This window comes from Bufo gargarizans, chromosome 1, assembly GCF_014858855.1.
Source record: "Bufo gargarizans isolate SCDJY-AF-19 chromosome 1, ASM1485885v1, whole genome shotgun sequence".
NCBI classification, from domain to species: domain Eukaryota; kingdom Metazoa; phylum Chordata; class Amphibia; order Anura; family Bufonidae; genus Bufo; species Bufo gargarizans.
The window spans coordinates 449,172,428-449,199,097 of NC_058080.1; the positions used below are offsets into that span (position 1 = coordinate 449,172,428).

The 26,670-nt window shown below is 40.2% G+C and overlaps 1 protein-coding gene across 21 annotated transcripts in view; it reads left to right on the forward strand.

Annotated features, from left to right (window-relative positions):
- The window catches only part of PTPRD (protein tyrosine phosphatase receptor type D), a 368,228-nt gene that overhangs the window by 319,081 nt on the left and 22,477 nt on the right, over nucleotides 1–26,670 (forward strand). For all 21 annotated transcript variants that reach the window (XM_044272365.1, XM_044272440.1, XM_044272372.1 and 18 more), the window contains 6 exons: nucleotides 11,326–11,445; nucleotides 12,997–13,151; nucleotides 19,423–19,708; nucleotides 20,115–20,293; nucleotides 24,479–24,605; nucleotides 26,529–26,654. In XM_044272365.1, the coding sequence (XP_044128300.1) occupies nucleotides 11,326–11,445; nucleotides 12,997–13,151; nucleotides 19,423–19,708; nucleotides 20,115–20,293; nucleotides 24,479–24,605; nucleotides 26,529–26,654 (993 nt within the window). The remainder of the gene's footprint in view (nucleotides 1–11,325; nucleotides 11,446–12,996; nucleotides 13,152–19,422; nucleotides 19,709–20,114; nucleotides 20,294–24,478; nucleotides 24,606–26,528; nucleotides 26,655–26,670) is intronic.

Consider the following 26,670-nt stretch of genomic DNA (forward strand, 5'->3'; position numbering starts at 1 on the left):
CACGCCCCTTTAACATTGACCTCCACAGCGGCCTACCCCCTTAACAGTAACATCCACAGCGCCCTCCTCTTTAACAGTGACCTCCACAGTGGCCGCCCCTTTATTAGTGACCTCCATAGTACCCCGTCTTCTTAACAGTGATTTACATAATAACCCGCCCCCTTACAAGTGACCTCCACATAGTCCGTTCCCTTAAAATGTGACCTCCACATTACCCTTCCCCCTTATCAGTGACCTCTACAGCTTCCCCCCCTTAACACTGACCTCAATAGCAGACCGTCCCCTTAACTGTGACCTCCACCTTTCCCTTCCCCCTTAACAGAAACCTCCCCACAGCGCCCACCCCTTTAATAGTAACCTCCACAGCGGCCCGCCCCTTTATTAGTGATACTGTCCGTCTCCTTAACAGTGATTTCTACAACACCCTGCCCTCTTAACAGTGGCCTCTACAGCAATCTGCTCCTTAAAACTGACCTCCATAGCCGACCGTTTCCTTAATGGTGACCTCCACAGCAGCCTGCCCCTGGGGTGGCCAAAGGTCAGGTTTTAGGCAGGACAGTCCAGCTTTCAGACTCCCTGTCCTCTGTCCGGTGCAGGGCCTGGACAGACACAGGGATGTCCTTTTGAACAGCTCACTCTTAGACACCAGTACTGTGCTGTCTGAGCGTGAGCTGCAGGGAGAAAGTCACCCTCCCTCCCACCCCTACAGCTGACAGAAGTTGATTGTTACCATTTTTTCAATTCCTGTCGGCTGCGGAGTGGGAGGGGGCGTGGTCTAACAGGGTCAGAGTGTGGCTTAGTGGGATCTGGGGGCGGGGTTTTTAAGTCCATCTTTTGAGGGTGGCCTGAATGGCCACCCTACCTGCCCCCTGAACTGTGACCTCCACAGCAAATCTGTCCCCAGGATAATCGCTATTGAAGTAAAACCATAGCCTAATAGCACTTAGTACCTTATTTCTAGATGTGCCTTTGTTCCAGCAATAGATGTTTTCTATCTTCTGAAAATCCAGTTTATTTGGTATGCAAATGAGCCAGTAAGGTGCCCAGAGGGGCGTCATTCTTTCTGGAAGGAGCACAGGCACACCCTCATGCTGGTAGCAGGGAAAAGGGGGCAGAGTTATGGTTTGAATGTGATGTAGGAGGGGTGGGTGGACACATTGAGGCAGGAGGCATGCCTTGGGTACCTTACTGTCTCATTTGCATACCAAATAAACTTGTTTTTCAGAGGAAAAAAGCATATATTGCTAGCACAAAGGCACATCTGGAAATAAGATATTAAGTGCTATTAGGCCATGGCTTTACTTCAATAGCGATTATCCTGGTGACAGAATTCCTTTAAAGCTCTCCTACAGCAGTGAAGATAAATGGCTGGGTTGTTATGGAAACCTGAAGTAAAACTGTTGTGGAGGCTGGAGGACCTGCAAGCTTCTATTGGCTGATAAGGGTCATGTGACCAAGCTTCTATTGGCTAATGCAATTTTGGGGAATATCTCAGGAATGGTACGTGCTAGAAAGCAGAGACCTGGTCTAAAACCTTCCCAGACACCTAATGTACCTGTGTGCCAGATTTGGTGATTGTAAATGTGACGGTGCAGATTCCTTTAGCGGACATACACACACATAGACTCAGCTTTATATATTAGATGGACAGGGCAATTCTTTTGACAAACTGTTTATTAGAATCTAACTGTTGATACCCCCAGTATGTACTGTACATAGTAAAAACCTCAGTATGGTTACCAAATCTGTTCGGAAGATAATTTTATTTTACACCTTAAAGGGGTTATCCCATGAATAATGTAAAAAATTAAAATCAGATATTCCATGAGAAGCTCTTTCTAACAAAGCCAGAACTATCCCTGTACCTCACATGGATTGAGAGATCTCCCCAGTCATTGCTCTACTAGATTTATATCAAGCTCACAGATCAAGGGGAGTGTCTCTTCTGCTGCAGCTCAGGCGTGTGTGTCCATGCTCTCCCTATCACAGCTCAGAATGCAGTTGAAAGATGAAAACTGAGCATGTGTGGCCACCTCAGTGAGCAGGACAAAAAAAGGAGACAAAGTATTTAGATCCGGGAGCTGGTTTGAAAACTGTAGAATATTTTTCATTGGACATCCCCTTTAAATGCATAAACAAATGGGTATTAAAGGATGCTTCTGGGAATAGAATATCAACCTGTCCTCAGGATAATTCAGACTTTCGGGATCCCCGCCAATCAACAGTTTAAAGAGTCTCCAGTGCTCTGGTGAGCTCTGTAGCCTCTTCCTAGGCCAGTGATGTCATGTTTATTGGTCGCATGACGTATGTGCAGCTCAGTCCCATTCAACTGACTAGACCTAGACTGCAGTATCAGTCACAGCTGCTACACAATGTATGGCGCTGTGCTTGGTAAGCTGTGAAGAGGCTGCAGTGCTTAGCGAAGCACAGTGGCATCATCAAACAGCTGTGCAAAAAACTGTCTGGATCTGTAGATTTCACTGGAGCCACAAAGAAAGCTGATTTACCCTGATATGTTTCTTTATTATCTGAATACACTCATCGTAACAGGGAGTGATTTTAGGTGTAGGAGTATTAAAGAATTAATCATTTTTTTAATATAGAAGCATTGATTACCACTGTCTTAATTAGGGTTGTTGCGGGTATCGAAATTTCGATACCCAATCGATACTTTTGTCCCGGTATCGATACGATACCGGGATTTCCATTTTTTCAATACTGGCCTGTGCTGCTGCGCAGTCTAGTATCGCAGAACATGGCACGCTCTGCTGTCAGTGCGCTCATGTTCTCTCAGCAGCACAAGGGAGAAGGAATCAGTCTCTCCCACCGCCTGTGGTGCTGCTGCCGCTGCCACCAATGGGGAGAGAGAGGCAGAGGAGCGGCGGGCGCACTGCGCCACCAATGATAGGACGACCTTTTTTATGGGTTTGGACTTGGTTAAGTTAGCATCAGATGTAGAGCGGCGCCCAGGGATCTCCCTGCACCTACTATTATTCCTGGGCGCCGCTCCATTGACCCGCTGTGCCCCAGTTACAGTCTCCTGCTTCCTAGAAGGAACGCCCACTAGAGATGCTGATGTCTCCTCCCCATCGCTCCGATAGTAGTAATTAGCATACGGAGCAGAAGACTGTAACTGGGGCACAGCGGGTGAACGGAGCGGTGCCCAGGAATAATAGTAGGTGCAGAGAGATCCCTAGGCGCCGCTCCTGCTAACTTAACTAAGTCTGAACCCACGAAAGGTCGTCTTTAACATTTAATACAGGAGGCGGGTGCTGGCAGCAGAATCATATAGCCGGCACCCTGCCTCTGACAGGGAGCTGCGATCAGCGACAGTTAACCCCTCTGGTGCGGCACCTGAGGGGTTAACTGCTGCTGATTTGCTGCCAGTATCCGACTCCTGTATTAAAGGTTAATTATCATTGGTGGCGCACTGCGCCCCCCTCCCAATATTAGAATCATTGGTGGTGCAGTGCCCCCTCCCCCCCTCAACCCCCCTAGTATGAAAATCATTGGTGGCAGTGGCCACAGAGTTCCCTCACCTGCTCTCATTGGTGGCCCAGTGGCAGCTTCTGATCGGAGCCCCAGCACTGTAATCCTGGGGCTCCAATCAGTTACCATGGCAGCCAGGACGCTACTGAAGCCCTGGCAGCAGGGAGAGTGTTAAGTCCTATTCACCCTGATAGAGATCTATCAGGGTGAATAGGACAAGGGATGAAAAAATCCCAGGTTCTAGCCCCTAAAGGGGGAAATAGTTATTAAATAAAAAGTTAAAAATAAAAAAAGTTAAATAAACACAAAATATTAAGTATAAATTACATATAAAATATATAAACAATAAATAAATAAACATATCACATATCGCCACGTCTGAAAAGTCCAAACAATTAAAATAGAAAAAAATCTATGCGGTGAACGCCGGGACAGATAAAAAAAATCTGCGCAATTCGTCATTTTTTTTAAAATGCGGAATCCACGTGGCTTTTTTGGTTTATTTTTTTGTGTAGTATTGAATGGTATCGAGTATCGCAATACTTTTTTATGGTATTGAAATCGAATCAAAAATTTGGTATCGCAACAACTCTAGTCTTAATAAATACATTAACATATAAAAGATACTAAACATTTAACCATTATGCAGATATCCACAGACTTTACACTATGGCCCCCACTTGCTAGTCTTTTTAAAACAATTCATATGTTGTGTCTGGGATGACTATGTTTAAGTTAATCAGTCTTTCATTCGGCCTCCATTAAGTAGTCAAAGTGAAAAGCTTTGGAAGACCTTAGCTGTCTCTTAATTATATAGACAGTCCATTAATTTCAGTGGGAACTGTGTAATGCTTTATTTTCCCTATGACGGTATGGCCACACACTTAGGCTTCTTGATGCAGTTTTGGAAGCCAAAACCAGGAGTGAATTAAAAAAACAGGAGAAGTTGTATCTGTCCTTTATACGTTTTCTCCTCTTATCATCCACACCTGGTTTTGGCTTCCAGAACTGCATCAGGATACCCTCATGGTGCTGAAGGAAAAAGGAACATTTATTGCCAAGTTCCCCAGATTACAGCTGAGTGGTGGTGTTCCAGCAGCAGGAACCTTCTAAGAGAAAATGAATTGTCCAAAAAGGAAAGAAACTAAAACAAAACATTTTAACCACCCAGTGTAATGGTCTTTCTCCCTTGGCTGATGAGACGTGGCAAAATTACCAAATGCATGTGTTCTTTCTAACGCAGTAGAGCAAGGTCTGATTTTCGCAATAAAGGTAGAAAAGGCAATTGTGACACAGTGAGAGGTTTGGTCTGGGAAAACAGGTATTTTCCTCTAAGAATGTCCTGTTGGGCTGATTTACTGCCAGGTGAGGTCAAATACCAGACCCTATTTTAAATGCGGGTTTTGGCAGCACCTGGCTGTCCTTAAATAGGCAGCTGGGCTCAGAAGCCATGTCTCTGTGTTGGGATCTGGGAGCCTTGTGTGTGGATGAAGGCTTGCTATTTGTTTGACTTGAAAACAGGTTGGTGTTGTTATGCTCAAGGACTCTGAGGCAGAATTGCCGCATGGCGTGAATTACCACCAACACCGCAAGGTGACTTTTTGCTTGATTATGACTGCTTGTTTTGTCACTTGCCTAAAGTGTGAAGAAAACACCGAACTGTTTGATCCAAATAACTTGTTGTTGCCTCTATTCTGTGTCCGCTAATCCTGTCTAGCAGAGCGAAACCCCACAATATAAATACATATACATATTATTAAAACTCAATGACATTTTAGCAATTTCATATTTTGACGATGAGGGCATTCTTAACAAGAAGTACAATAATACTATTACGCTTTTTTTTTTTTTTTTTTTTTTTTTTTTTTACACATTAGATGACAAATGTACACTCACCTAAAGAATTATTAGGAACACCTGTTCTATTTCTCATTAATGCGATTATCCAGTCAACCAATCACATGGCAGTTGCTTCAATGCATGTAGGATTGTGGTCCTGGTCAAGACAATCTCCTGAACTCCAAACTGAATGTCAGAATGGGAAAGAAAGGGGATTTAAGCAATTTTGAGCGTGGCATGGTTGTTGGTGCCCGATGGGCCGGTCTGAGTATTTCACAATCTGCTCAGTTACTGGGATTTTCACGCACAACCATTTCTAGGGTTTACAAAGAATGGTGTGAAAAGGGAAAAACATCCAGTATGCGGCAGTCCTGTGGGCGAAAATGCCTTGTTGATGCTAGAGGTCAGAGGAGAATGGGCCGACTGATTCAAGCTGATAGAAGAGCAACGTTGACTGAAATAACCACTCGTTACAACCGAGGTATGCAGCAAAGCATTTGTGAAGCCACAACACACACAACCTTGAGGCGGATGGGCTACAACAGCAGAAGACCCCACCGGGTACCACTCATCTCCACTACAAATAGGAAAAAGAGGCTACAATTTGCACAAGCTCACCAAAATTGAACTTGAAGACTGGAAAAATGTTGCCTGGTCTGATGAGTCTCGATTTCTGTTGAGACATTCAAATGGTAGAGTCCGAATTTGGCGTAAACAGAATGAGAACATGTATCCATCATGCCTTGTTACCACTGTGCAGGCTGGTGGTGGTGGTGTAATGGTGTGGGGGATGTTTTCTGTGCACACTTTAGGCCCCTTAGTGCCAATTGGCCATCGTTTAAATGCCACGGGCTACCTGAGCATTGTTTCTGACCATGTCCATCCCTTCATGACCACCATGTACCCAACCTCTGATGGCTACTTCCAGCAGGATAATGCACCATGTCACAAAGCTCGAATCATTTCAAATTGGTTTCTTGAACATGACAATGAGTTCACTGTACTAAAATGGCCCCCACAGTCACCAGATCTCAACCCAATAGAGCATCTTTGGGATGTGGTAGAACAGGAGCAACAGGAGCAACGTGCCCTGGATGTGCATCCCTCAAATCTCCATCAACTGCAAGATGCTATCCTATCAATATGGGCCAACATTTCTAAAGCACCTTGAATCAATGTCACGTAGAATTAAGGCAGTTCTGAAGGCAAAAGAGGGTCCATATTAGTATGGTGTTCCTAATAATTCTTTAGGTGAGTGTATTTTCCCATACAAAATTACTAAAATGTTGATATGACAAGCTGTCAGTGTTCAAGTGGAAGAATTATATGTATTTGCAGTCATTGCTTGGCCAAGCTTTTAACTGTCTTAAGATGCCAGTCAGCTCATTTACGCCCATACCTGCTTTTTCATCTCTTTTAAATAATGGTTAGTGATGTCATAATAACAATAATAATCTCTTTTCAATAGGGTGTGATTGTAGTGAAAACACTCATTTCACTGTCAGACATTGTCTTATAAAGAAAGCATTAGAGCATATGTAGCATTCCGTCAATAGAGTTTCAGAAATATTATCCCGGCCAAAAAGATGTTTTTCCCCTCCCAGTATAATCTGTTTTATTCTGTTCCATTTCTGTGAAAATGTCACTTGCTTCTGAAAGCTGTCAGCGTGCTACATTGAAGTTTAATATTTTTTATACTGAGATTTATTTTGTGAATTAAACTTGAAAGATTTGTCATCAAAAGGACAATTACCTAGGAAACCAAACAAATATGGTAATAGTTTTTTATCCTCAGAGTGGCAATTCTTTGTGAGTAACTGATATATTGATTGGATTCTATGCCATTGTGAATGCTGCCTTGGAAATACATGAAAACATGTAATTTGAAAGACAAAAAAAAAAAATCACTGCATCCGTAGCAGAGAAGTGTATTGCTTACATAGAAGAATTTCAGCGCTGGTATTTACAAAGTTGCTTTACAAGTGCACCCAAGGTTTCTATTCATTTGGGTTAATTATGTTGACATTGATTTTCATATTCTAGAACAGTCACTGATATGTACATTGTTTTGGCATGTGGGGGGTCACCCACACAGTTGGCATGTGATGACTACCAGCAAGGAGATTAGAAATGAAACTACAAATGAAATGTAAACAGTGGTTTTATCTCAGGAAATTTTATTTAGCTATTGTTAATGTAATTATTATTTTCTCACAAGTGCTGTTGAGCGATATCAGGCATAGTAATACTTGCTTGATTAATTAATAAATCAGTCAGGCTATTAATTTTATACCGAATAATATGCAGAGAATACCTGTTCACCAGGAATTAGGACTATAGTATATGTTATGTATAGAATAGATAATTTGTAAGGGACATGGCTTATCATATTGCAGTACTTAGTCGGTCACGGACTGGAGTATACCCGTTCTTCCATACAATTCCTTTTGGCTTGTCATATACCAAGATCAGTGGCTCAAGATTACTGACTTTAAAACAATAGTTTTTTATGCTACGTGTCTGTGTGTAGCTACTAAGTGGTTGTGATGTGAGTTGCAGCTTGTTTAGGGTTTTGCTAGCATGTTGTGGTAATGTATTGAATTGATATCAGGAGAAATCAGAGACATTCATGACATTTTTTGGGAAAACGGGAAGAATGGAAACTTCTGTACCTTGGACTCATCCTCCATCTTTACAGAGCACATGAATACCCGCTATGAACTACTGTTATCTTTACAGTGATCCAACCTCTAAAATGTATCACTTATGCATAGGTTAGATGTTAAATGTTACATAGTTTAGGGTTGAGCCCCTCTTCAGATTGCTTGAATGTATGAGCTATATTTCCCCACCAACGCACAACCAACCACAATAAGGAAAAGTTTGCATTGAATCTCAGTTGAGCATGCCCATAGCTGCTCCATTTAGTCTATATAGGATTGAAAGAAACAGCTACTCTAATAGGTTATTTTCAAAATCAACTCCATAAGAAATATAACTAATAGGAAGTGATTGTAACTGATAATCAGCGAGGTTGTCTTCTGCTGGACCATCTGTACTCTGGCAGGCCATCCCAACTGTGCTCTAATTTGTGATCCAGAGTGTTTATGCAAGTGACTGAAATCTAAGGTGACATCTGTAAGAAAGAACTTGTAAAATCTACTCTTCCTTAGGAAAATTTCACATATACAGCAAGAGTTCCGGTAAGTTGTTCTGGCAGAGAACAGCCTGCCAGAGCTCTCTGGATCCGGAATGCCCGCTGGCCCCATCAACTATAATGGGATTCTGGCGGAGATCCAGCCAGTACTTGACAAATATGCTGAGAATTGGCTGGGCAAGAGAATCGTCCTGACAAAAAAACTATTTTCGTTGTGGATCTCTGGCGGACCCTATTATAGTTAATGGGTACTGTCTGGCAATACTGGATCCAGAGAGCTCCAGCAAGCTGTTTTCTGTCGAAAAAACCTGCCAGATCTCTTGCCGCGTATGTGAAACTAGCCCTACAAAGATTTGCCATTCATCCTGGAAGCATGCTCCTTTTATGTCATATGAAGCAAACTCTCATATAGTCCATACAGATTGTTCCTGGTTTTGAATGGTTTGCATTTTTTTGTTATAATCTTTGTTTTGCTAACCATGACCCAATTATTTCTTATAATATTAGAATGACCCATAAAAATACCACAATTCAGAGATTTGCTGACATTACACAAATTGTTAGGACATTAGAGTTCATGATTTTATTGACCAGAACAATAAATTAAGGAAGAACAACCCACAACAAATCAGGAGAAAGGTCCTAATAAAACAGACATTGCATATAACAAATCAATTTCTTGAAATCAAAGTATGTTCAGCACAGTTTGGCCCATGGCTGACCTCACTGGTGTGAATAAATTGTCAAATGGTTAAGTGGGACCTATTTTCCTCACAAAGTGTTTTTATTCATTTTTCATTATTTATTAATAGGTGTGTAAAAAATGTATGTCTCTAGTGCCTGCACAGCATGATAACAAACATTTGAACTATCCATCCTAAAATGCTGAATTTATGATAGGTAAACATATATATGACCTTTATCTGACCCTACTGTAAATTTGATGCCATGAACATTGAAATGCTGCTTCTAGATATTTGCTGTGCATACATTGGTTATGTTCTAAATTGGCTAGATTGGTAAAGATTACATGGTAGTATTTGGGGCTGTATTTACAGTCTGACAGTTGGATGTGTGGTGGAAATGCTGGTTGGAGGTGCTGCTATATGTAGTCATTCTGTGTACCATGACTCCAGATATTGTACTGTCAATCACATACATTAATTTTGTTGTGAGAAGCCATATTTAGGGATATTATTCATTAAAGAGGTTGTCCAGCAAGATAAAAGGTTTTAGGAAAGGGGCAGAATTAAGCATTATTTATCTCACCAATACCAACCCTCTGCTGTTCCAACACTTACCACATCCCTGGTGGTCCCTACTTCTAGGTTCCATCTCCAAACACAGAAAATGCCAGGAAATACCAACTCAGCCAGTCACTGACTGCACAAGTGAACTCCTTGGCAAGTGACTGGCTAAGCCTGCATCTCCTCCCTTTTCCTGTGTGTGGACATTGGAGAAGGAAACCAGTAAGCATTATAACGGCAATGGCAGGAGATTGGTGAGTAATGTTTCTTTTATTTTTCAAACCCACACTTGTCTAAAATTTTATTCTGTTGGATAACTTCTTTAACAGTTATTGGCTGTGACAGCACCAGTTGTCAACAAGCCTGCAGATCTGGATTTCACTTCACTTATAGCAATCACCTTTCCCAGGGACTAACTGTTTCCCCGTTACACAAATACCCCCTAAATATCTCCCTGTTGAAACATTACTCAGGAATACTGACCTTAAAACAACAACGGAAGGGTGCTAAGATCTAGAAACAAGCAGAAAACCAAATTGGGGAGAGCTGAACTGAAATCAAGCAAGACAGACTCCCACAGCAAGAACACAAACTAAAACTAGGAGCTACTAGACAAGGAACTAGGTGCAAGATACAAGAATTTGTTAGATACAAAGGCACAATAGTTTCCAGGAAAGGCTATCTAATCAGGAACTCCCTACCAAATGACACTGGCCTACACCAGTGATCAGCTGACCCATAGCAATGAGATTTATGTCAGGAAAATTTCCTATTATATACATAAAACATAGAGACAAAACATGTATTGAAAGGGCATTCCCATCTTTTTATGATCCTCAAGGATCCTCACTGTTCCTGAGAATAAGGGGGCGGCAGCACTCATTTGGGGCTGTGGCCCCTTCACTGTCTTCCCTGCACTGTGGGGCTCCCGGTTACATGGTTGTGCAGAAAACTGCAGCTGACCCCATTCGCTGAATCAGCTATGCTGTCCCTTTGTTCAGAAGATCCATGAGAATCCCTAAGAATGAATGTCTTTTTTCTAGCATTAAAGTGTCCTAAGGGGAAAAAAATATACTGCATAAATGCATAAGTGTGACAGTGATAACTATCACTATTGTTTATTATGGTTATTATGGCATCATTTCAAAGCCCAACCTAGCTTTCCACTGCTGGTGTTGGTATAATTGTCCTAATAGTCTGATAAGGAGAAATAATTAGCTACTATGCATAAAGCTCTGCTATACTTTCTAATGTAGAACATAAAACTGTTCCACCAAAATTTTGATGGAATGTTTGCATATAAGTTAATTTACATGTCCTCTAATTCTAAATCGTATGCACTATAACTCTAGTTCTACACCAAATATCATTTAGGCAGGAATCCTTTTCCTACTGTACTTTTTACTCTTGTGTTAAACGGTTATGCCTATCTGCATTAGTATATATTATTGGTACATTTATGTGCTCACACTTTGCCTTATACACATATTCCGCACCATGGACGTTGATTTGCCTTTCACATAAATCAGAATAAAATTGCTTTGTAGAAAGCGTGACATTTTATTTTACCAATTCACTGCTTATTTCTTGTAGATAAAATGTGACCAGTACTGGCCAAGCAGAGGTACGGAAACATATGGCTTTATCCAAGTGACTCTGCTGGACACAGTAGAACTTGCCACTTACTGTGTCAGGACCTTTGCTCTTTACAAGGTAAGCCTGCTCTTTCAGCATCACTATGCTCCAGTGCATTGACATATTATACCTCTGTATACAGTCCTTTATATCGACTATTGATTCAGATATGAGAAGTCTTTAATATACCCTATAACTGGAGATGACCTTTAATGTAAGGCCTTGGTTTGAATTATTGTTCTAACATTATTTCCTTTTGTATAGGCTTCCCCACGCACTTTCCATGATGTATATTTCTATCATGTGAATAAGTCTAGATGGTAATGATGGAAGACATACTAAATATACTATGACAATACTGATATTTGATCAGTAGATTGGGTCAAAGGTTAGGTTTAGTTGTAAGGATTGGGTATGGTTGTTAAGCAGAAAAGAATCTCAGAGGCAAACTAACATATTGAACTATCCATGATGACAAAGCAATATTGTGGGTGCACAACCAATAGTATAAAAGAGAATAAAGTGCTACACAACCATACCTAATGTAATATGAAACAATGACAAGACAAAGTGGTATGGCAATATAAGTGAGCACACCGACCAAGTAATACACAATAATCTGTTAAGTCACAAAAAACAAACCATGTACCAAAAACATAAAAACACTTAAAACATGTTGAACTATTCATTTCTTAAACCCCTTGATGCAGCTATTGGCTAATGACATATGTATGTAAAATGTTTTTATGGAACGACATATAATACACATAAAAACATGATCACTGTAACGGATCTCCTGGCACCCCGACTGGGTACCTCCGTTGATGGATGCTCCTAGTGCTTCCTGAGGGCTCCAAGCACTCCGCTCGACACCAAAACCACCATAGGAACAAGAAACAGGAACAGCTCTTACAAGAGCTAAGGGTTATAGCCAGGGGAGTGTACAGCGTATTGCAATCCCCACACACATGAGACGAGGCTGTACGTTGAAGGCCAAAACAGGAACTCACTGTAAAGACCAACTCAATATATATGCAGTTCAAGAAGTCTAACACATTACGATATCAACCATGAACAACATGCAAACAGACAATTCCCCCCACCCCCACTCCATAATGAATGAATAGGAAGAGGAGACACATGTGATGGGATTATCTCCTGACTGTATCATAGGGTGATCTACTCATCTAGGAGTCGGCTGCTCCTAGAGTCAGCTATCTTAATCCCATCACTAACACAATCAGTGGGAGTCTCAATGCAGAGTTAACACCTTTTTGTGTTGCTAAAGTCACACCCTGCACCTTTAATGGGCAATAGGAAATATGTGTTATATAAATTCCACACATAAATCAGGGTTCATAGTTCCCTGTAACCCCAAAAGGTCTGAGGGGGTCTCCATAGTTCTGGGTCCATAGTCCATAGGAAGGAGGCTAGCCCTCAGGCTTCTCCAGCAGCTCCAGTGACGGTTCAGTCCATCACGCTACTACAATAGCTGTCAGAATATTAACCCTTGTAAGCATTCAAAGAGGCTCCTGAACTTTTACTCTGTAACAATGTCTTTCTACTATTACTTAAAAAAACTGTCTTTTGGTAAGATTTATATCTAAAGGCATGTACTCTTTTTGACAGAATGGATCAAGTGAAAAGCGAGAAGTCAGACAGTTTCAATTTACAGCATGGCCGGATCATGGCGTTCCAGAACATCCAACACCTTTTCTAGCATTCTTGAGAAGGGTGAAAACATGTAATCCTCCAGATGCGGGGCCAATGGTGGTACACTGCAGGTACAATTCACAATTGTGAAAGGATATCATTTATTTTATTATATTTTGCCTACAGGTAGACCTTTACACACTGTGAAAATTATGTGCAGACAAAAATATGGCTGAGATCCTTGTGATTGAGACATTGTTACCATTGTCTGCAGACCAAAATATGTTTGATATACTTTTGGTGGAAGGGGTATTCTGTAGATAAAATCTACACTATTCTAGTGTTGGAAAGTTAGGTATGACAGATTCTTCTCAAAACGGATCCTTTACAGATTCTGAAAGATGGGAAGAACACCCCATGAGCTACCACTGCCTACAAGAACTGGCACGTCAAATGAACTGAGTGCTTCAGCATTCTCTTAATATGTACCTTATATGCATCCAATGAAGTCCTCAAGCACCTAAACAACGTAACCTTACAGAGTAGGCTGAAGCAGCTCTGGTGAGCTCAGCCAACCAGGTGCTCCTCTGAATGGCAGCCATGTAATACTACATTCCCACTGCAGCAGCCTCTGCAGGGGAATGTCAAGCTCTTCATGGCTTTCCAGATTTTGCTAGGTTCCTAGGAACTGGACCTATGACAATCGGTTGATAACTGCAGTGGCTCCCATATTAAAGGGGTTATCTTTAAAAGCCAACCCCTTTAAATAGGTTGTGCAGTGATTTATATTGTTGACCTATCCTGAGGATTGGTCATCAATATGTGATCGGCGGGGGTCTGTCCCATCACCCATGCCAATCAGCTGTTTGACAAGGAGGCGGCGCTCCATGGTAGTGCCGCCTTCTGGTCATTACACTATGTATCGTCTCCTTTGGAGCAGCAGCGTAGTGTAATTACAAGTACACTCTCCATTCAAGTGAAAGAAGCAAGTATTCGTCATTACACTGTACTTCCGAGATGAAGTGCAGTGTAATGAATAGGAAGTGGCACATGAAGCACCGCCCTCCTCTTCAAACAGCTGAAGGGCGGAGGTGCCAGGTTTCGAATCCCCCGTTAATCAGATATTGATGACCTGTCCTGAGGATAGGTCATCAATATAAATCACTGTACAATCCCTTTAAAGTATGTTAATTAGTAGATAGTTATATATATTATACCACAGCCATCAAATGCTAGGTAATTTATAAAAAGACATGCTTCCCAAGCAAATATGTTGGAATCCCAAAACTCAGGGGTAACACCTATATGGACAACTTACAGATGCAGCAGTTTCTAACTTAAATCTGATAACTTGCTGCAGCATGATATACATACTCAGCATCACATTCCTGCTGTAGAGAAACCTGAGGAAGATGCAGAACAGAATTTCTTTAGAAGGTTTTTAAGATTAAAGGCAAGTTTTATCTGAAAAATACAGACTTTCAGTTTTCTTCCAACATCTGTTTTCAGTTTGATCGTACAGTATGGTTTTATTAGCGGTACAATGAGCGATTTCATCTGCATAAATTCATGTAATGGGCTATTTTATTTGTGGGCACACACTGCATCAGCGAGTCTTTCTTTGCTCATCAGATGTTTGCATAAGGTAGAGGAGATCTTAGTGACTGCACTTCTTTTGTGTGCAAGAGATTTTTCTATATCAAAGCCAGCAGCTGTCCACAATGAATTCTGAATGAGCATTACTGGTGAAGAAAAGAATTTGACCATCTGCAGGAAATGTAAAAATGTTTTTATAACCCAATAACGGAGATCTGGACAGGGGTATAAATGAGCTTTTCCAGCTGTAGCTATATCTCTTACACTTATATGTCCATACAATATCCTGAAACATGTCATGCTCAGCTGGGATTGAAAATATTTGGGCTGCGACCAAGAGCAAGTCATTATTTTCTACAAAAATAATCACAGTGCAATAATGTAACTGTATAGAGTTGCGTAAAAGCAACACTATGTAAGATTTGGTAAGTGTGTTAGCAACAGATGGATGCAACAGCCCTTAAAATACACATAGAAAGAAAGCAAGTAAGTAAAAAAGCTGTAAAGTAAAATACTTTCCCACAGAGGCCTCTAGATGAGATCTATGTTAGTGTTGGCCTGGACCAGTCTTTAAGACCTAATAAATAAACTCTGCCTCCCTAGGTAACATTAGCTGTAAATACTCCACTGGGGAAACACCACTGCACGTTTGGATATAGTATATGTCTGATTGACAGTGAGACTGAAATGAAATATTTCTGATTTATGACTTCAGGGGCTCAAAGGATATTACAAAGCTAGTTGTGGGAGTTTATCTGATAAGTAAAGTGAGAGTTATCAGGTTTGCTGCACGTTGTAACACTGGCATTTTTACGTACACTATTTATGGAAAGGTTCTGATTTAAGCTACATCTGGTAACACTTTCCATTATATAGTCTGCAGTATTCAATGCATTATGTTGGTCCTATTTTTCCTCTCTAACTCTGGTAATGGTGGTTTGCTAGAATTACTCCATTTTCAAAGCTATCTCTTACTGAGGAGGACAGACCCTTTCAGATGAGGACAGAAAAAAACATGGCTGAGGATGTGGTATTTTCTAGTTAATTAGGTTTTCCTGGAAGTAAAAATATTTTTAAAGGGCAATAATGAGTTAAAAAATAAGTATTATTCAGCTTACCTACCCCCAACCACTGCTCTACACTATCCGGTCCCGGCTCGTCACAGGAAATGAGTTAGAATGCCCACTGAGCTTATCTCTGGCCACACCAGTGACCCACCACAAACAGCAATTGGTTGAGCAGGCGTTTTATGCCATTTCCTAGGTCAACCTGTGCCCAGGAAGTGGAGAGCAGATAGGGGACTCTAGCAGGGTCTGAGTGACAGCAGCCTGGGATCAGTGAGGTGACTAATGCTTAGTTTTTATTGTTAACCTTTTCTGGCCTCGTTTGCAAAAATATTATCACCCTTGAAAACCTCTTTAGGAGGTTAAAAAGCTTATTCAATACCAACATTCAAATTGTACAAACGTATATGTCCAGGCCCCCATGCCAGGATACCTAGAACCTGTTTACTTTCCTGCTCTTCTCATTCCTTAGAGTTAAAAGATTGCTTGACCCTTGGGCCAATGTCCCTTTTATAGATAATTTTGTGGTGCCTTTGGAGATAGAAACTCTGTGGACCCCATTGCAACTGCAAGAGCTGCCTCTAAGCTATTGTAGTACTGTATTTTCTAGAAATCTAAGAACCACAAAGCTTTCCTGAAACCAATATACAAAAGCATGGACTGTGCCTGGAAGGCAGAAATAGTTGACATCTATATAAGTATCATTCCATAGCTGAACAGAAGTGAACTATTTGAAGACTTGCAGAGCTCAGGGGACGGTACAGAACATGTCCATGTTCTATTAGCTGTATGCAGAGGGCATAAGGTCAATGCATTCATTAAGTATGAGCATTGTTGCTCTGGTATTCGCAATAATGCTTTTAATATACCAACTTATTAAGTATGCACAATCATTTGCTCAACAATTCTACAGTTGAAAGAAAGTTACTTCTCTTCTAGGTATTGATTTGTTAGAGTAACGTTATGTTGTTCTTGGCCGAACATGACAATTGACAAAGCATTGGGTCTACAGAACAGTGTGATATTACTGCTACAGAGCAGATTATTACCATGCATAGACTTCGGTGAGACAACTTGTTAAAAATGATTACTATGTGATGCAACAATAATTCGAAACCAAAATCCCTATAGTTTTCTCCCTTAATGATCAGATAACAGTGACTAATGCCATTTGTGGGTTACTGCAGCAATAGTGTAAATGTCATCCTGGTATGTCACATCTTATTATGTGTGATTCCTTTGAAGCCATTAGCAAAGGTATCTGTTAGCATTTTCATGGCTGTACCAAGCAGTCTTAATTATGACACTGACTTGCGAGAATTCATATTAGAGCACTCTGAGGATCTCTTCTTAATTAAGATGCTATTCTTTTCAGCTCCTGTTATCATTTCATTAGTCACTTTAGTGAGAAAGTAACACAAAGTAGTATTTAGCTTTGAAACTTGCAGTAAGAATAAAAGGCATTTCTTGATGGATTTTTTTTTTTCCCGATTAGCAAATTCTCGGCCATATGTTTTATGGAGATCTAATGGATAATTAATGCCAAATAAAATCTTGGAGTATTATAATGGCCTATTATCTACGCGGCTTTGTCAACTTATGATGATAGAACAATACTGCTTTTGGAGGTGGAAAGTGAGGATGGTTATTTATGCATAGTTCATTCATTCTCTGTGGGGGCATTTGTAAATACACTTCGTCCAGGCTTGAATTATTTGTGAAGCTGCTGTGCTCATGTACAGTATTATTGAAAATAAAAACGTTTATGGTATAATGTTCCTATAAATCCCATTTTGAGGGACTACAAAATTATTTGGTAATGTCACTTATGCAATTAATAGTATTGTAATTGATAACTGTGAAATTTTAAAAATAGGTTTGGCATTTGCAATAAATTTAACAAAATCCACTTAGGGGATTTTCCTCCTCATATGCTTTAGGTACGTGATGGCATGTAAACACCAATATTGAAATCCATCAAATAATTTTTAAACCTAAAATGGCACAACACTGGATTTTCTAGCCACACCCTGTAATTGTGGCGAAAAATATGTTAGATTTGACAGAATCTTCTTGTGCCATTTTTGTCACATTTTTTGTGGCTCAGTAGAAACCTATGTGCACAGGGCCTGCACAGCAGTGCGCATAAGCAATATGGCACCACACAGCATCTGTTTCCTGCCTTACTAGTGTTGGACTGGGGTACCTAGTACCCACCAGTTCAGCACATTCTGGGAGGCCCACTCTACAGATATGCAAATTTTACCTGACCCCCATTTACAAATCCCTAAAACTGCGCTAAACATATTGTTTTCAGTAGTAGCCTGCTACCTAGCCTGTATCTCCGACTGTTCTGATCTGAAGATCCTGTCAGTGTCTTGTTGACAAGCTCTTGCCTTGGACTAGGGCTCTTAGTTATGTGGGCCTGAAATACATGCTCACAGAGGAGGATTGGTCATAGACCTTACAGGGAAATTACCCAGTGGGACGATGCCTAGGGGACCGCCTGAGCCGCCTCACGGCTGGCCAGTGGACACTTTTAGAGATATATTTTGTGCTATTGGCAGCAGTATTTTTATGATGGACTGTAGTCCTTGGCTCTGTTGGGGTGGTATAATGTGCCCCTCCTACTTGTGTTGGTCCAGCCTTCCATCAGTTTGGACCCGACTACAAAACGGGGCCACTTTTAGTATATTTTCCAGGGCCACTTTAAGTTCCCAGTCTGCCCATGCATGCTCAAGCAGCAGCAAGATCCTGCAATATGGTTGTTTAGAGCGACTTCAAGAAATGGGATCTGTGGGTAAAATGAAGTAATCTCAACTACCTGATGTATCAATAATAATAAACTGGGTAGTTTATTATATACCCGTTTGATTATATGAACATAGATTGGTTCAGATGCTATACGCTGCCTAACTTCTATGCCACTTGTGCAGGGGGTGGGGAACCGGAGGACCACCCTTGCTCAAGGGCATACCAGGGAAATTCACCTCATCTGCTGTGGGCCAGTCTGAGCCTAACTGAGTCATGTCTATAATAGATACTGACTTTTATGCATCCATTCAATTGCTGAATTAAAGTGTAAAAGAAAATAATAGCTAACGTTTAATATTATTGATATATTAGATTGAGATCCCAGGCACAATACATCCAAGACAAAGCACGTGATAGATTTGATGCACAATGATAGTTCTGGTGGGACTGCATCCAGGTCCCTAGTGTTGCCTACTTGCAATAATTAGGCCATATGCATGAAGTATATTACTTGTCTTTTTGAGTAATTTTTCATAGTTTGCTGTATGTCCCTTACCTTAGAGCCGCCGTGTACTTATCTCATTAGTATAACCTCTTTCATTTGTAATCTGTTAGAGAAAATAGATGTTTTAAAGGTAGGTTTCTAAGTACAACCAGAGTGCACTGAAACGGTGTGGTGGCCTGCAGCTTCCCTAGGCAATAACAGATAATCGGTGAGAGTTGAAGCAGTCAGACGTCATCAGTCAGCGGAAAAATGGGCTCCGTACAGGTCTCCATAAAACATTGATTTGGTGTTAATAATGCTTCTTTCTTAACCAGTTCTTCTCATGTCTTCCATAATAACTTTCATAATAAATGTCACTACTATTCTTTCTACAATTATATTTCTTTTACAAAAATATTTGGTCTGTTTGCGCAAAAATCTTCACATTCTACCTTAGTGTTGACCATGAAAGACGTGGTAAATTGATTGTTTTTTGTCTTCTAGTGCTGGAGTGGGCAGAACGGGCTGCTTCATTGTAATAGATGCCATGCTGGAGAGGATACGGCATGAAAAGACTGTAGATATTTATGGTCATGTGACGTTAATGAGAGCGCAGAGGAATTACATGGTTCAAACAGAGGACCAGTATATCTTTATCCATGATGCTCTGCTGGAGGCAGTGACATGTGGAAATACCGAAGTGCCAGCTAGAAACCTGTATGCTTATATTCAAAAGCTGACACAGATCGAGCCTGGAGAGAATGTCACAGGGATGGAGTTAGAATTTAAGGTACAAATTGACATGTTAATATGTGGGTTCAGTTTATTTTAAATGCACCTAATATGCATATTTTGGCTAGAAGGTGAATAGATTTTGGCTCAAAGGTGGGCAGATTTTGAGAAGACCATGCTTGGTTGTTTCAGTCACTCCCATAGAATGAATGGAGTGGCAGCATAAATGCCTAGCGATCAGTGAAGCTCTTAGCTGTCTGAGCCCACCGATCTAACATTTATTACCTATCCAGTGAATAGGTGATTAAGGTTTGTGGCTGAGATACAGCTTTAAATATCTAATTTCATGCATTATCTGTACTGAACTTTGTTAATATCATTTTAGATCATATAGAAAAAAATCAGGTTTTTTTTCATGTATGCCATGTAAAGGTTGCTAAAAGGTTTTTTGTTTTTTTTTACAGCGCCTCGCAAGCTCGAAGGCTCACACATCACGGTTTATCAGTGCCAATCTTCCATGTAATAAATTTAAAAACCGCCTTGTTAATATTATGCCATATGAGTCCACAAGGGTATGTCTACAGCCCATCCGTGGTGTAGAGGGCTCTGACTATATCAACGCAAGTTTTATTGATGGATATAGGTAAGCGTGGTCGTAGTCAGCTCAACTGTGCAACATTCAATGTGATCAATAGCCTTAAAGGAAGTCTGTCAGCAGTTTACAGTTCCCGCAGAACTGCTGACAGCATTGGATAGGCGATTGTGGCTGTATACGTCGGAAATATTGGTTTTAATATGCCATGTGCCACGGATGCAAGTGCGCTATGGGTGGTCCCTTCATGTACGATGCATTGAATGCTCCTTACCCCCTCCCCTTTGCTCTGAGTGACTGATCTACGGGTCTCCTAGATGGATACTAGTGCTGTCACTAAAAGGTAGAGGGAAGGGGATGGAGAGCGTAAGTGCATAGAGCCTAGGGCACTGCACATGAAGTAACCACCCAGAAGACATTTGCCGTCATGGCACAATGCATATTACAAGCTGTATTTCTGGCTTCTACAGCTAGTATGAACATCACCACCAGTAGACCTTAACTGCTTTCCTCAGTACTATCTAGTGCTGTAAAATGACAGGCTGCTTCTAACTAATGATTATTTTTGTTTCTGCATAAGATGCAATCAACGGCAGACAAGTAAATTATCATTCATTGTCCATGTTTACACTGGCCAATGATTGTGAACAGTTGTTAGTATGAACAATCATTTGGGCTGTCATTGTCTGTGCAAATGGAAATACTTTTGTAAACAATATCCTTTCTTAAAATAAATTCTTCAAATTCGTACTAATAAAAAAAATCTATATTAGTAAAAAATAGCCATATTTAAAGGAATGTTAATACATTTTACAGAGAAGCCATTGGTTTTCACTTGGCTTCATTTTACGACTATGGTGGTAAAACTGGAACCAAGTATCATTGAATCAGAGAAACATAAACACCAACCTCCTTACCAGTGCATTTGTGAATGTTTTTATTTTATTTTTTATATCCAATTGGACTTCTAATATCAGGTCCAAACTCGTAAATAATGGGTTATCCGGGAATTTATATTGCTGACCTATCCTCAGGATAGGTCATCAATAACAGATTGAAGGGGTCTTAGGCCATGTGACATCATCGTACATTAATCACATGGTCTAGTTGCATCTCAGCCCCATTTAAGTCAACGGGGCTGAGCTGCAATACCAAGCACAGACACTATACAATGTACGGCACTGTTCTTGGTAAGCTTCCGGGAGTTCCCTGAAACAGCTGATCAGCAGGGGTGCTGGGACCCTGACCCCCACTGATGTTATATTGATGACCTATCCTGAGCTTAGGCAATAAAGCTTTGCAAGTTTATTTTGATCAACACATCAGACAAGGCAACGTTTTGGCTTAGGCCAAGCCATTCTCAAGTCTTGGCATGAGCCAAAACATTGCCTTGTCTGATGTGTTGATCTAAATAAACTTGCAAAAAGAGAAGACGCTGGTCACAATTGCTTTATTTCCTACAGTTTGGACCGGGAAGGACCTTACCTCTGGTGACCCTGCATCGCTTCTATAAAGTGGGATGTTGGTGCTGTCTTCAAACATACTTTTCTGCTATCCTGAAGATAGATCATTTTCTGGATAACCCCTTTAAGTTACTTAACAGAATTTTTAGAGATTCATGTAGACGTTTTGGTTTGTTTTCAGAGGACTTCCAAAATGTCATTGTCTTGCATTACTTCTAAATATTTAAATTTGGGTGTATTGTTCATTGTAGTCTATTTTGCATATATCTTCCATGTAGCTTTTATTATCCACTTTCTGTAACATTTAGACCTTTTTTAAAGGGTCATTAACTTTTCAAAAAACCTTTGATATGTCATAGACACATAAGTTTAGGTCAAAAGTTTAGGTCAATGGGGGTCTGAGCATTGAGACCCTCACAGATCTCTAGAATGAGGGGAGAGAAATGTGCCTATATCGCATTCCCTTTTCTTGCTTCTTGCTGAGGACGGAATATAGACTTTTATGAAGCCTGTCTCATGCAGGGAGGAACAAGTGCTCTTCTTCTCTCTCCTCGTTCTAGAGATCGGTGTGGGTCAGCACTCAGACCCCCAAATTTAACAAACAGCGTGCAACATTAGATACATTTGGTGCAAAATTCACCAAGACAGACTCAAGAAAAACTGACTTCAGATGTTACCCTCATAATAAATTCCCATATTTGTGATAATATTTTTTTTTTGGTACCTGTATACAAAAGACCAGCTTTTTAGGTCACAAGTTAGGTTGTCTGTTGGCAAACATACAGTTGAATTCAAAGACTATGCAAGATAATGCTTTAACTATACCTACAGTTAAAAATATCACACATTTTATAGAGTAATATCATAATTTGTTAGTTCCAGACTTCCTTAATATGATTGATGTAGTAACAGTCATTAATCCACTGACATTTCTCAACTAAGTGGTTTATTAAGTGTTTTATTTCAGATGGAGTAAAACTGAATGGAACTTTGCAGCAAGTAAAGGATAATGAGCACATTCATTTAAATCATTGTTTTAACAATGTAATAAATGGAAACAATTTTATATGTGCACATGCCAATAAATCTTGCTTGGCTTTTTTGTTCAAATTTTGTGTTAACGTTTCCAAAATGGCAACATTCCCATCATCTTGAATTACCTACTTATTATGAATTTTAGCAGTCGTGCAGTATAACATCCCACCAAGGCAACCACCAAGCCAAGGTCTAAGTTCCATACACATACTTTTGACTTTGACCTTTATTATGCAGTATATAAGTGAAATATTGACATATCACGGCTGCCTTTGCAATGTGCATTATGTATCTGAATAAGGCATGGGGCACCTGGCAGTTTTAGTGAATCACTCTTCACTGATGCGTGCACACCATTGTATCTTCTTCTGGCTCAAAGCACTAAACGGTGGTTAGAAAAAAAAGATGCCCCCAAACAACACAACTCTTTGTCAATGGACTGTGTGTGGTTTAGCAGTTCACTGCATGTACTTAAAATTGGTCAGAATTATAATAACATGCAGTCACTAACAAGGGTGCAGCTCCAGTTTCTGGAAAAGAAAGCATGCTTTTTTTCCCTAATTTCGGACAACTCTTTTGATAGCTTCCCTAGTTCAGAGATATGCAATACAGATAATAACACATCTTCCCATTCCTCATGAAGCTTAAAAGGGGTTATCCCATGACTAATGTAAAAAAAAAAAAAATGTAAATCAGAGATCATATAGTACACGACAATCTCTTTCTAACAAATCTAGAACCAGCCCTGTACCTCTGCTGTATCTCAGGGAGCGTGTTCTTTCTGCTGCAGCTCTCTCCCTATCACAGCTCAGTAGACAGTTGAAGAATGGAACTGAGCATGTGCGTCCTCAGCAAGGTGGACAGAGAAATAGGAAAAAACAATCAAACAGCAGTAGGTGCTAAATGGATCCATTTTAATGAATAACTCAGTTGTTATACAATTTTTTTTTTTTTTTACTGCTGAATCTTTTTCATGGGACAACCCCCTAACAGAAAGATGCAGAAAGATTGTCTTAATCAATGCAAACACAAAAGCTTTAGTCTCATATTTAGCATCTTAACATGCAGTTTCCACTCAGGAAACGTGCCCAAGATTTAAGTTTTAACTGCTAATACCAAAGAAGTAAACATGAGATTCCTGTTTATCAAATTTGTAACAGAAGACCACTAAAGACCACATAAGGAATAAGTATATGCATTCGATGAGCGAAGGTCTAGTAGCAATAATTTCAATTGAGCCTGAATGTAAATACATTAAATATACACAGATATTACCACAGAAACACCTTCTAGTTTCTATGATGGTGAAATTTTCTAACAATTTTTCTGCTGAAGACATTATCCTACTATGTTATTATTTTTTTATGTAAGAATTTTTCGATGCCTATGTGTATATTGGAGTAGGGCCATTTGTCCCGCATGATCCTGCAAAGCAGATTTGCATTTTCCAATCCTACCTTCCTTCTACTGAACTAAGTTCTCTACAGAACCTGTGGTCGTATTTGCTTCATAAGGTCCATGGGGGGGGGGGGGGATGTTAGAGACCCTTAAATGCATCCACATTACAACCATGTGAAATTGGTTTCTCAGTTCTTATATACTTTATCCATTAAATGTTCAAGTCTTTGTCTGGAGCTATGTTATGTACAGTCAGTAGTTACTAGACGATAAGTTTTGGCATCAAATATTAAATACATGTATGTAATTTATATATTTTTTTCTTTCTTCTATTAAACAGACAGCAAAAAGCCTATATAGCAACTCAAGGTCCCTTGGCTGAGACAACAGAAGACTTCTGGAGAATGCTATGGGAACATAACTCAACAATTGTGGTTATGCTAACAAAACTTAGAGAAATGGGCAGAGTAAGTATCTAGTTTTGTTGTCAAATAGTCATGTCTACCATTGCTGGATGAATGTTATGATATATGTGGTATTATAAAAACCATTTACAGGGGTCTAAACAACTGTTGAACATGTAAGCAATGGAAGTAGAAGACCCATATGAAAAATGTTCATCTCTAAATAAAATAAATTCTATGTCTTATGTTCAGGGGCGGATTGGCCATAGACCTTACAGGAAAATTTCCCGGTGGTCTGGTGCCCTGGGGGCCACTTGGGCCCTCCTCATGGCCGACCAGTGGATTTTTTTGGCGATATATTTTGTGCAGCTAGCTGCAGTATTTTGTGATGGACTGTAGTTTTTGGCTCTGTTGGGATTGTATAAAGTGCCACAGTATGGTATTGATGGCCCTGTCTTCCATCAATTTGGACCAAACTACAAATCGAGGCCACTTTTAGTTTTAGTTTTCATTTTTTTTCCAGGGCCATTTTAAATTTCCAGTCCGCTCCTGCTTACGTTAGGGATGAAAAAATAGTAGAAAAAAAGGAGCGTAAATAAGGGTACCGGAGGGGAAAACAGGGGTGGTATGGAATACCACAGAATAGGGGGGTGGGGAGGTGGATTAGGAAAGAGGAGGAGAAGTGGGAGAGGGAGGCGCCATGGGATACCCAAATTGTCAGGAAAAGAAGAGGTAAATGAGGCTGCTCACACTAAGTTGGACCACAGGTCCAAGCCAGCCTGGCTAGCAGGCTGCAAAGAGTAATCAATATGAGAAAAAGAGAAGAAGGGTTGGTGGAGCGCCTATGGCCAAGAATCAGTGAGGAAGTGGCACCAAGAAAAAAAAGGGGGTGGGGGGGAGATGGTGAACACCTCTATGTAACTTTAGTGAATGCCCCTGAATACCATGGGGGAATATTAGAATCATAAATCCAGAGGGTAGGGTGAGTTGGAGCAGTATATAGATATGTAAAAAAGAGGACATGAGGTTATGACCTTAAAATCAGTCTAGAACGATATCCAGAATTATCGATAAAAAGAAGTACAAACAATCTTGTTTAGTACTTATGTCACCAGGGAGGATGGTGCAAGATAAGCACATGACACTTGACACCAGACCCTCCCCCGCCGAGATCGCCTGTAAGTAGGTGGTTCTTTTGTCGTCCTGTGAATGGATGACACAACGGACTTCCAAGGTACAAAGTAACTTGTTTATTTCAAATAGTTCAACGTGTTTTGGGGCAATAAAAAACCCCTTCTTCAGGAGCATCACACTCCCGGTGCCACTCCCTCACCGATTCTTGACCATAGGCGCTCCACCAACCCTTTTTTTCTTTTTCTCATATTGATTACGTTAGGGATGCATATAAAAGTCATTTGAAATGGCTGATATTTACAATTTCTTTCTACTATCTATTGGAAATTATTTTCAGGCAGTCATTCAAGAAGGGCAATGGCAGACTACTGTCCAACAGAAAACTGTCATCTGTTTGGTTGGATTTTTTTTTGCCATTTTCTGTTGAAACTACACATTTGTATGACTGGCTTTAGCTTTTATTAACTAATAGAAATTAGACCTAATTTGCACCATGTCTGTGTTGTGCTATCCCTAAATGTGATTGGGATTTGGGCTAATTTATGAAGAATAACTAGAACAGGTTTACATTTTGTACTTCTTTAATATTTGTCCTACTACCCATTAGATCACTTTGTAGCAGAGTCATTATAATCTTATAATTCCTATACAGATAGTATTTTCAATAAAATACACCAATACATTAATGGGGTCATAACAAAAAATCATGGAAACCTTGCTACAGCTGAATAGGTTGTTGTGGCCACACTAACACATGCTGTTATTGGTTCAGTCTTTAAGATGAAAAAAAGTGTCGGATTATTGGGCTTTTCAGTGTTTGATTTTACAGGTTTTAACTTTTTTTTATAACAGGAAAAATGTCATCAGTACTGGCCTGCCGAACGTTCTGCCAGATATCAATACTTTGTAGTGGATCCAATGGCAGAATATAACATGCCACAGTATATTCTACGGGAATTTAAAGTAACAGATGCTCGGGTAAGATACCTTTAAA